General features: G+C 52.7%; 1 protein-coding gene across 1 annotated transcript in view; it reads right to left on the bottom strand.

Annotated features, from left to right (window-relative positions):
- LOC142008961 (uncharacterized) overlaps positions 1–7,390 on the bottom strand; it is a 28,242-nt gene extending 20,852 nt beyond the window's left edge. The window contains exons 1-3 of the mRNA XM_074986346.1: positions 7,196–7,390; positions 4,153–4,260; positions 3,094–3,181 (exon numbers count right to left, since the gene is read on the bottom strand). Of these exons, the coding sequence (XP_074842447.1) occupies positions 3,094–3,181; positions 4,153–4,260; positions 7,196–7,381 (382 nt within the window). The 5' untranslated portion in view covers positions 7,382–7,390. The remainder of the gene's footprint in view (positions 1–3,093; positions 3,182–4,152; positions 4,261–7,195) is intronic.
- Positions 7,391–12,085: the final 4,695 nt, after the last annotated feature.

Raw genomic sequence — 12,085 nt, 5'->3', positions numbered from 1 at the left:
GCCCCACAGCTGGGAGCTGGCTGGGGCGTGGAGGCTTGCCAGCAGCTCCAGCCCTGGGAAGCCAGATAGGGCACCAGGTCTGCGGGATTCCAGCAGCCAGTGGGAGAACTCCATGAAGGAGCAGAGTTCTGCTAGCGGCTCTGGGGCTGGGAGCCGGCCAGGGTGTGGGGGAACGCCAGTGACCCCGGAGTGCAGGGCTCTGCCCGTGGTCCCGGGGTGTGGGGCTCTGCTGGCAGCCCTGGGGCACAGGGAACTCTGCTGGGGCCAGTGTAACTGCAGCAGCCCCATGGCTAAGGGAGCAGCTCCAACCCTGGGGACCCACATGGGTTAATCCCAGCAGCCAGCAGGGGATGGAGCCTGGAAGAAACCCCACCTGGGAGAACCAGGGATGGAGCTGGCAAAGGGTGGTTCCAGTAGTTGGAGAGTTCTGGCTGAATGAATACCAGATAAGATGGCATTTACTGTACAGTGTTACTTCTTCATTGCAATGATACCTGATGAAATGACCTCATTTGGCTTTTGCTGGATCTGTTGCTGTTTGTTTGGTTTTGGTCCGACAACAAGTTCTTTTAGGAAAATTTTCATGCGTGTCCTGCATTAAAAAACCTGATTGTTCAGCATTCTGTGGTCTCAAAACGTTTAAGAAACTCTGCTGTAGACAAGGATCAGAGAGGTCACCGTGTTAGTCTGTAGCTTCGAGAACAAGAAGTCTTGTGGCACCTTACAGACAAACAGATATTTTGGAGCATAAGCTTTCGTGTGGACCGTCTACGTGTGGTGCAGAAGAACATGACTGGGCATCGGGAGTAAACTAAGAACAGAAATGGAAGGAACACAGTGGTGATACAGCAAGAGCCATGGAAGCTGCTGTGTGGCTGCCCAGGCCTCTTCCCATCAGACCATTATCATCCTACCGCCACTGCCTTTGTTTTTCTTCCCGTTATGGGTGATAAGTGTGTAGGAACCAATCCGAGGCCGGCGACGAGACCACCAGGCCGAGCTACGTCTTGGGCTCCTGGACCTCCTGATGTGAGCAGGCTGCAGGGAAATGAGCACATGAGCGTTTCCAAGGAGATCAATACCAGGTAATAGAATCATAGAATCCCAGGGCTGGAAGGGACCTCAGGAGGTCAAATAGTCCAGCCCCCTGCCTAAAGCAGGATCAGCCCCAACTAATTCATCCCAGCCAGGACTTTGTCAAGCCAGGACTTAAACTTCGAGGGATGGAGATTCCCCCACCTCTCTCAGTAACACATTCCAGTGCTTCACCTCCCTCCTGGTGAAGTAGTTTTCCTAATATCCAACCTACGTCTCTTCTTCTGTAACTTCAGACCATTGCTCCCTGTTCTGCCGTCTGTCACCACTGAGAACAATTTCTCGCTATCCTCTTTAGAGCTCCCCTTCAGGAAGTTGAAGGCTATTAAATTACCCCTCAGTCTTTTCTTCTGCAAACTAAACAAGCCCAAATCCCTCATAGGTCATGTGTTCTAGCCCTTTAATCATTTTTGTTGCCCTCTGCTGAACCTGCTCCAGCACATCCACATCCTTTGATACTGGGGGGCCCAAAACTGGACATAATACTCCAGATGTGGCCTCACCAGTGCTGAACAGAGGGCAACAACAACTTCTCTAGATCTGCTCAAAATGCTCCTCCTAGTCCACCCTAATATGCCATTAGCTTTATTGGCTACAAGGCCACACTGTTTACTTATATCCAGCCTTTCATCCACCATAATCCCTAGGTCCCTTTCCACTGTACAGCTGCTTAGCCAGTCGGTCCCCAGCCTGTAACAATGCTTGGGATGCTTCCGTTCCAAGTGCAGGACTCTGCACTTCTCCTTGTTGAACCGCATCAGATTTCTTTTGGCCCAATCCTCCAATTTATCCAGGTCACTCTGGATTCTAAATCTACCCTCCAATGCATCTATCTCCCCTCCTAGCTTGGTGTCATCTGCAAACTTGCTGAGGGTGCAATTCAGTCCCTCATCCAGATCATCAATAAAGATATTGAACAACACCAGCCCCAGAACTGAGACTTGGGGCACTCCACTTGAAACTGACTGCCATCCAGATATTGAGCCATTGACCACTACCAGTTGGGCCCAACCATCAAGCCAGCTTTCTATCCATCTTACAGCCCATGTAACCAATCCAGACTTCCTTAACTTATGGGCAAGAATGTTGTGGGAGACTGTATCAAAAGCTTTGCCGAAGTCAAGGTATATCACGTCCACTGACTTCCCCATGTCCACCTAGTCTGTTAGTCATAGAAGCTAATCAGACTGGTCAGGCACGACTTGCCCTTGGTGAGTCCATGTTGACTACTTTTGATCACTTTCCCCTCTTCCAAGTGCTCCAGAAAGGATTCAGATCTGCATCAATATCTGCCACTCGGCAGTTGCTTGGGAAGTAGGAGGAGGTGGTCTCCTTTGGCAGACCACAGCTACGTTCTCTGCACTGCCCTGTGTTGGGGAGGCTCAGCTTGGTCACCTGTTCCATGGCAAGAAGCTGGATGCTTAGCAGAGGGAAGACTCTAACTAGGCCCTGGGAGGAGGGGGAAGCAGCTACATCCCTTGTTTTTCTCTTCCTGGCTGGAGGATGACACTCCACAAGGGGCCTGGTTGGGAGCGACAGAAGCCCCCTTGCTGGAGCGCCACAGCAAGGGGGAAAACTTTCATGGGAAAACACAGTACCTAGCTCCCCTTGCTGCTGTGTGGGACTGGGAAAGGCTCCTCCGGCATCGGCGACTCATCAGCCTCCTAAATGGGACTAAATCCTAGCTGCAGAGAGGCATCCCAGGTCCTCCCGCTCCACCCGCCCATCTGTTGGCCCCAGAAGGGGAGGACATCATGGTCTGGACTCTTCCTCTATCCCAGTGAGGTCTTTGCATGGCAGACGGGATCTATGGGATGCACCTGCCAGCTGAAGAGGAGGTCTGTAGCTATGGCCCTACCAGATGCAGCCAGATACCCACCCCTGTGTCATCCTGGCAGTCTCAGTTCTCCACTCAGGGAGCCAATGGGGAAGACACCCTCCCTGCCCCATCACCAACCCAGCCCATGCTTGGAAGATGATGTCACCGGTGGGGAAGACCTACCTGCTGGGTGACCGTGTTGCAGCTGATGATGACTACGGGTGACATCTGCTCGGTGGAGAAGAACCCTGAGCAGTCTCTGACCACCTGTGGGGAGGAAGAGCTGAGCTCAGCTTCTGAGTGTCGGGGGAGAAAGGGTGGTGCTTGAGCCACCTCTGAAAATATGGGTACAAATCTGGCTGTGGGGAAATGGGCTGGAGTGCTCAGCCTAAGTCATGGCAACAAGCAGCACCACAGGTGGTGTGGCCTGGTACAAAAGGGAGAGACTGGGATGGCCCCTTTGTCCACCAGCTGCACTGCTGCTAGCTAAAGCCCTTGGTGGTCTGCAAATACAGCCCTAAGCAGAGCAGAGGGCTGGTCACCCAACCTGGAGGTGAGCACACCTGGAAGACCCTGGTGCAGGACGTGGGAGAAAGGAACACTCATAAGCTCAGGGCTAGGCAGCAGGCTGGATGGGCTGTCACTGCTTCCTGAGAAGGGATGGGCTACAGGCTGCAAGCCCTTAGGGGCAAAGGCAGTCAGATGTACACTGTGGGTCAGAGCCTCTCTCCAACCATTTCTCTAAGAGCACCTCCCAACCATGGCAGCCTTCCTGCTGGGTGATAACCTTTAACCAATAAAGCTCTGCTAATGCTGGTCAAATGAATTCACTCCACTTCTGAATGTTCACTTCCAAAAAGAGGTCTTGGTCTGATTCTGCATCCCTGATTCCCCCTCAGCAGGGTTCCCTGCAAGCTGCGTGCTTGGGCAGCCACCCAGGAGAGATTCAGACGCTGCCCAGCTAATCTGCAGAGGGTGGTGGTGCACATTTGGGCATACCTTGGTGCACATAACAAAATTTATTCCACCCCGCAATGGAAAACATTACACAGAACCCTGCTCCTGAGTAGTATTTACTCCCATGAGTAGGCCTCTTTGTTCCACCGCACACAAAAGGATATGGTGGTGAACACTCTCCCTGCGGGTTAGGCAGTGCTGATCAGGGCCATGGCAGCTGGGTGTTCAAAGGGGAGACAGAACCTGTGGAGTTGAATCCAGACACAGTGATGGCTTCTTACCCCATTGTCGCTAAAGTCACACTCAGTCCCATGTGGGGTCTGTGACGCCGGGCACACGGTTTCTTTGATCGTGAACTTCAGCGCCTGCCGAGGGTTAGATGTCATGTCCTGGGGGCGGGGGGGAGAAAATGAAATAGAGCAGGGGTGTGCAGACTAGGGGTGCACCCACAGGGAAGTGTGAAATTTCAAAAAGGAGGGCACAGCACAATTAGCTCCCTCCCCCGCGGGGGCCCTCCGTTGCCCCCTCGGAGCCTCGCTCGGGTCAGCTGCCCGCTTTCCTGCCCTGCAGTCTCTGCTGTTGGCAGAGGGCCAGCAAAATTTCCAGTCCTCCCTTCCTGCGGGGGCCTCTGCTGCCTCCCCGCTGCTTCTTTAGGCTCAGGTGATCCGCGTTGCCAGCTCCCCCGGTTACCTGTGTCTCCCAGGAGTCAGCTGTTGGTTGCAGAGGCATGAGAGTGGGGGTAATATATGGGTGCTTTTACTGGGACGGTTCCTCGTTTCAGTTTCCCAAGAGTCCAGGCTATTTTTTTAAGTGCAATTATGTTGATCTTTTGGGGGTTTTTTGTTTAACTTTAAAGAGCTGCTGGGAAAGGCTGGAAAAAGGAGGGGCCAGGCTCTTTAAACAGCAGGGCATTGCTCCTCCCCACCAAAGCTGGATCATGGGTCGAGCTCTTGAAACAGCAAGAAGAACTACCTGGCACCACTGGAGTTGGGAGGGCTTGGTAAACAGAATTAATTTTTTGTTTTAATAGCTGGCTGGGGAAGGTGGAAGGGCTGTGCCTCCTTCTGCAGAGTGAATAGTCTTTCTCCGACCGTGTGCCTTGTTTCTGCAGCACTGCAGTTTATATTGCTGACTCACATAGACTGTCAGCAGCCAGGGCTCTTGTCCTGGCATTCACAGATTTCAGTTGCTGCCAATGCGCAGTAGATATAAGAGGAGAGGAGGATGCAGTGACCTGTACAGAGTGTACTGTATCTCTGGCTGTCTATTCACATTTCTATACTGATTAATAAAGCGTTTGCATTCACCAGACTTATTTTCATACAGGTGCCAAAAGTTGTTTTTTTTTTCATGTGACCATAATGGAAATTTCTGCTGGTTTGGATTTTATCAGCTAGACTGGGCAGCCCCGGTTAATTGCAGGGATGCAAAACAGGGGCCCAATGTAAAATGTTTGCTCACCCCTGAAATAGAAGATTGGGATAAACACCCCAACCGGGTTCTGCGGCACACAAGCTCTGGGCCAGCACAGCTGCTTTCTCTGTGTTTATCCAGCGAGAGCAGCCATGCACAGGGCTGCAGCTCAGCATTTAGGCAGCAGCAGCAGCAGCTGTGCGCTGGTCTGTCTGGAATGAGACAGCAGACAAAGTTCCTGCGTGTCAGCCCACCGACACCAGTGGAACCCCAGTGCAGCCTCGGTGGTGTTCCCTGTAAGCTGAGCGCTTGGGTGGCCAGCCAGAAGACATTCAGGTGCTGTCCAGCTGACTCCAGAGCACGCACAGCTTGTATTGCTATGGGGGGTGCACGTCCGCACATCTCAGTGCACATAAAATTTATTCTGCCCATGGATGTTAAAAATTAGTCGGTACCCTGGGCCCCAGCATTGCAAATTACAAATAAAATGAGCCTTCTGTACAGACCATTCACAGAGACCCGGGGGAGCAAGTGACACTGTGACTAACCCTCCTTAAATCTGCTTGCATCTCATTCTCCCACTCTGTTCTTTAGGCTTTTAGATGGCCCCAGTCAGAATCGTGTCTCTGATCTCAGTACCAGTGAGGCACACAGACGACACTAGGGGGCAGATCTGCAAACCTTCTGGATGTCGACTACTCACCAAATTTGGCGGCATAATTACCGCACGTGCGCACGCAGACTGGAGAAACGCCCGCACAAGTGCCAGTGCTGAGCCGCTGGGAATGCACGGACCCGTTTGCACAAGCTATGTGCAAATTAGTCTCGCTCACGAGCAATGGGTGAAGGGTGGGCTTGCGGAGGCAAACTCCAGCCCCACTACTTCCATGCCCCCCCCGCCCTCATTATGGCCCCTGCCTCCCCCCGGCAAAGGCTGTCGCACCCCTCTCCCCAGCGCCGGGCAGCCCTGCAGCCCCACTCCCCCATCCCTTTCCCAGCTCCTACAGCAGGGCAGTCCTGGTGCTGCGTGGGTTTCAGCCCTGGGACCAGGCGGGCAGATGCATCCCAGCCTTCCCAGGTGGCTGGAGAGTGATGGGTGGGACCACCAGCTCTTTTTGGGAAGGAAATGCCTCCCCTTGCCTCTATTACCCCCCACCCATGGCTATTACACAGGTGTTCTGCACAGCCAGGTGCTTGAAGACCTGGTCTTTAATTTAAAACCTCTCTCTTCCGGCCTGGCTCTCCGCTGGAGACACAGAATGAGGCCTCTGCTATGTATGTCTTAGTAATGTTTCACATGGGCTACTCCCTAGAGAGAAAACAGTCTCTACTTCAACAAATCCCGCGGAAAGGCTGTGTTCTCACCCTTCGTGTGCACTGGGCCCAGGCATCCATATGTAACCCACACATCTCTTGGGGGTGGTTCCGTCCCCTCTAGTGCCACAAATACCACTTAGCTCAGGCGGTAGCAGACTCGTTAATGTCCAAGAGCCACCTGGTTTTTAGCTCAGGCAGTAGAGGCTCATGCACTAAGTCACAGAGCAGGACTCCCTGTAAACTGAGCATTTGAACAGCTGCCCAGGACAGCTTCAGCTGCTGCCCAGCCGAATGGCAGAGCACCCCCAGATGACCGAGAGGTTAGGGAGCCTGCTACAGCCTTAGCTGACGGCTAGCTGACTTGAAGGTCGTGCAGTTGCAGCCGAGGGATTAAACTTCCAGAATTTGAGCCTGCCTGATGCCTGGGCTGTCAGGGTTACGCTAACAAAGCAGAAAGCTGGTGTGAATTTCTTAAGGCTGCAAGGGCTGTTTGTGAATGGGTTGGAGAAGCCAAGAGCCTGCTGGAAGAGGGGTTCTGGTTGTGGTGCCTCATCCCAAGGCACAGAGCCATAGGGGGCAAGAGCTGGTACTTACCCACTCGGGCTGTGGGTCTGCTTTAAGGAGACGGAAGGCATGATCTGTGCCTTGCGCTTGGTTGTAGAAATCAACAGCCTGGGCAACAGCCTCTTCATAGCTCAGCGTCCTGTGCGGAGATGGCCCCATGGCGGTGGCAGCGGCTACCACGACCAGCAGCAGGACACACTGGTGGCAGCTCTCCATTCTGGGGCCCGCTGGAGGCAGCCTGGCCGAGTGCCACCCTGCACCTCTGGGGAGTCCTTTTATACCTCGCAGTGTGATGGGGAGATTACTGACTCATTGTTTATGTCGCCCCGGAAACCAAGGCTTTTCCTGTTGTTCACAGGCAATCTCCCTTGGCCAATCTGCGGGTGCGGGCAAAACAAAGTCAGCGCAGCCCAGGGGCAATGGGTGCATTGCTGAACGCTGGCCTTGCTTGGCACGAGCGAGCTGCTGTGAAGAAAGAAGGAACAAATGGACGTGCAGCTCCTTGCAGTCTAGTTCATTTATCACTAGCTCTTTGTTACCAGGGGTGAGAGAGCCCAGCAGTGGGGTTGAGCACCACCTCTCCCGCACTGCCTTCTGGATCCGTGCATTCTCAGCAATCCTTTAACACCCAACCTTCCAGCATGCCCTGGCTGTGCCCTCAGCACCAGCCACTGCCCGGGTCTGCAGAGAGCCTGGAAGAGCAGCTCAGAAAGGTGCATCCTGCCCCTTTCCTTGCAGCACCAAACTCACGCAGGGGCCCAGTGACCATCACTTCAATGCCAGCGATGACACTGCAGTTTGGCATCCCACGGGGGTGTCGTTTAGGAACAACCACTTATTCCCTGCCCCCAAATCACAAGGGGAGGAAGCTGGCAAGGGCTCGGTTGCAGTTGTAAGCTCCTTTGGCAAGAGCCACAGCATACTGCGTGTATGCACGTGGGGGAGCCCGACTGGGCCTGTGCTGGGATACATATACCCTCTCCTGGTTGTCACCAGGCTCACTAGGGAGTCACCATATGAAATTAACAAGCAGCAGGTTTCATACCAACAACAGGAAGTTTTTCCTCACACAGAGCGCCGTCGGCCTGTGGAACTCCTCGCCGGAGGAGGTTGTGAAGACCAGGGCTTTAACAGGGCTCAAAAATGAACTACATAAACTCAAGGAGGTTCAGTCCATCGATGGCTATTAGCCAGGGGGTAGGAACGTTGTCCCTGGCCTCTGTTTGGCAGAGGTTGGGAACTGGTGACAGGAGTGGGATCATTCAATGACCCCCTACTCTGTTCACTCCCTCTGGGGCACCAGGCATTGGCCACTGTTGGAAGACCGGATCCTGGGCTGGATGGGCCTTTGGTGTGACCCCATCTGGCTCTTCTTACATTTGTGTTTTTAAAAGGGTGAATGAGAGGTCAGCTAAACCATCTGGCTGCCGCTGGGTGGTGGGTCAGCCCCAGGAGTCCCAGCGAGGGGGCGACTCTAAAGGCAGGAAGTGCAGAGCAGAGGAAAGCTAAGCAGTCCCTCTCTGGAACTAGGGAGCCTGGAGATTGGGGAGATGAAAAAGGAGCCCTGGGGAAGAACGGCCTGGGCAGAGGAGCGTGGGGTGAGGTGTGGCGAGAGGTGGAGCAGGCTCTGGTGGTGAGCCTTGAGGCAGGAGCTGGGCTTGCAGGGAGAGCCACCCCCCAGGACAGAATGGGAGGGGAGAAAGGCCAAGCCCAAGGAGGACAGAGGTGGGTTTAAGCTGACACTTTTGTATAGGGGGTTGCTGGGTATTCTGGGGACAGAGGAGCAGGTGAGTCTCAGCCCTGGCAGAAGGACAGACTGAGATCCCTTCTGTCAGGCTTGCTAGTCCGGAGCAGTGCTTCTCAGCCAGGGATCCAGGGGTCCCTGGGCAGGTTTCAGGGGGTCCACCAAGCATTAGATTATCTAGGGCCCTGGGCAGAAAGCTCACACTTCAGCTGGAATATTGTGTCCAGTTCTGGGCACCGCAGTTCAAGAAAGATGTGGAGAAATTAGAGAAGGTCCAGAGAAGAGCAACTAGAATGATAAAAGGTCTGGAGAACATGACTTATGAAGAAAGGCTGAAAGAATTGGGCTTGGTTAGTTTGGAAAAGAGAAGTTTGAGGCAGGACGTGACAGCGGTTTTCAGGTATCTAAAAGGGTGTCATAAGGAGGAGGGAGCAAACTTGTTCTTCTTGGCCTCTGAGGATAGAACAAGAAGCAATGGACTTAAACTGCAGCAAGGGAGGTTTAGGTTGGACGTTAGGAAAAAGTTCCTAACTGTCAGGGTGGTCAGTCAGTGGAATAAACTGTCAAGGGAGGTTGTGGAATCTCCATCGCTGGAGATATTTAAGAACAGGTTAGACAGATGTCTATCAGGGATGGTTTAGATAGTACTTGGTCCTGCCATTGGGGCAGGGGGCTGGACTCGATGGCCTCTCGAGGTCCCTTCCAGTCCTAGTATTCTATGATTCTATGCAGGACTGCAAACCAGGGCTGAAGCCTGACCAGCTTAGCTTCCCAGACAAGTGCCCTGCTGGGCCTGGCTTTTTCATGCACCAGACCAGTTGTTGGGGCCCAGCTGGGCAGAGGAGTTTGACAGCATGTTAGGGGGCTCAGAGGGAAGAAGGCTGAGAACACCAGGGCTAGAGGGAAGCCAGCAGCAAAGATTCTCATGTGAACCTTCACTGCCTGTGCTCATGTCCCTGGTGTGGGACTCAGAGTAGATGGTGGACCTGCGTTTCCCTACCAGACTCCAGTAAGGTGGCATGAAGCCTTGGAAAAAGCACCTATGGACCAGTGGGGCCCAGGCCAGAGGAATGGCAGAGGGGCCAGACATTTGTGTATGCTGGACTGTAAGGTTGGGATGGTGTGACCTGGCCGGAGGCCTGAGTCACAAAATGAGGCAAAAGCAGTGGAGCGGCTGGAGCAAGCATCCCATGGGGGCATCAGAGCAAGAAAGCCTGGTCTGCCAGGCCCAGCTGCAAGGGGCATGCCACTGCCAGCAGCAGGACCCTTCCACGGTCCTCTGGCCCCTATGTAGCATGACACCAATCGTGCAAAGCATCAGCTGCCGGGGTTGGATATTAGGAAAAACTACTTCCCCAGGAGGGCAGTGAAGCACTGGAATGCGTTACCTAGAGAGGTGGTGGAACCTCCATCCCTAGAGGATTTTAAGTCCTGGCTTGACAAAACCCAGAGCTTCCCCACCCTCCTGGTGAAACAGCTTTTCCTAGTACCCAACTTTGACCTACCCCACTACAACGTGAGCCCACTGCTCCTTGTTCTGCCATCCGTCACTACCGAGAACGACCTCTCTCCAGCCTCTTTGTAATCCCCCTTCAGGGGGCTGCAGGCTGCTGTCAAATCCCCCCTCACTCCGGGGGCACGGGTCAGGGAGTTTGGGGCGCAGGTGGCATTCTCTTCAATCCTGCCTGTCAGAGGTAGGGGCCCAGGCAGAGACAGGTGTATCCTAGAGGTGAATGCTTGGTTGCGTCGATGGTGTCGCCAGGAAGGCTTTGGTTTCTTTGACCACGGGATCCTTTTCCAGGAAGGACTGCTAGGCAGAGATGGCGTTCACCTTTCGAGGAGAGGGAAGACCATATTCGGACACAGGCTGGCTAACCTAGTGAGGAGGGCTTTAAACTAGGTTCGACAGGGGCAGGGGAGCAAAGTCTGCAGGTAAGTGGAGAGCATGGATACCTGGGAGATGAACTTGAAATGGGAGGGAGTAAGGGCTACACTGGGAGAGTAAAAAGAGAGCCAGAGCAAAACTGGGAGGCAAGACCAAATCAATGTCTGAGATGCCTATATACAAATGCAAGAAGTATGGGAAATAAACAAGAAGAATTGGAAGTACTAATAAATGAATACAACTATGATATCATTGGCATCACAGAAACTTGGTGGGATAATACTCATGATTGGCATGTTGATATTGAAGGGTACAGACTGCTTAGGAAGGACAGACAGGGAGAGAAGGGAGGAGGTGTTGCCTTGTATATTAAAAATGTACACACTTGGACAGAGGTGGAGATGGACGTAGGAGATGGACGGGTTGAAAGTCTCTGGGTTAGACTCAGAGGAGTAAAAAACAAGGATGAGGTCCTACTAGGAGTCTACTACAGGCCCCCTAGCCAGGTGGAAGAGGTGGATGAGGCTTTCTTTAAACAGCTAACAAAGTCATCCAGGGCCCAGAATTTGGTGGTGATGGGGAACTTCAACTATCCAGGTGTATGTTGGGAAACTAATACAGCAGGGGACAGACTGTCCAATAAATTCTTGGATTGCATAGCAGACAACTTTTTTATTCCAAAAGGTTGAAAAAGCTACCGGGGGGAAGCTGTTCTAGATTTAATTTTAACAAATAGGGAGGAAATTATTGAGAATTTGAAAGTGGAAGGATGCTTGGGTGAAAGTGATCATGAAGTCATAGAGTTCACAATTCTAAGGAAGGGTAGAAGGGAACACAGTACAATAGAGATAATGGATTTCAGGAAGGCAGATTTTGGTAAACTCAGACAGCTGGTAGGTAAGGTCCCATGGGAAGCTAAACTGAGGGGAAAACCGGCTGAGGAGAGTTGGCAGTTTTTCAAAGGGACATTATTAAAGGCCCAAAAGCAAGCTATCCCGCTGGGTAGGAAAGATAGAAAACATGGCAAAAGACTGCCTCGGCTTAACCAGGAGATCTTGCATAATCTCAAAATAGAAAAGGAATCGTATAAGAAATGGAAGCTAGGACAAATTACAAAGGATGAGTATAGGGAAACAACACGAGCATGCAGGAACAAAATTAGAAAGGCTAAGGCACAAAATGAGCTCAAACTAGCTACAAGCATAAAGGGAAACAAGAAGGCTTTTTACAAATACATTGGTAACAAGAGGAAGACCAAGGAGAGGGTAGGACCATTGGTCAGTGAGGAGGG

The sequence above is a fragment of the Carettochelys insculpta genome, chromosome 2 (assembly GCF_033958435.1).
Source record: "Carettochelys insculpta isolate YL-2023 chromosome 2, ASM3395843v1, whole genome shotgun sequence".
In the NCBI taxonomy this organism is placed as follows: domain Eukaryota; kingdom Metazoa; phylum Chordata; order Testudines; family Carettochelyidae; genus Carettochelys; species Carettochelys insculpta.
Note: the sequence above shows the minus strand (reverse complement) of the source record. Positions and strands in the feature narration are given on the sequence as shown.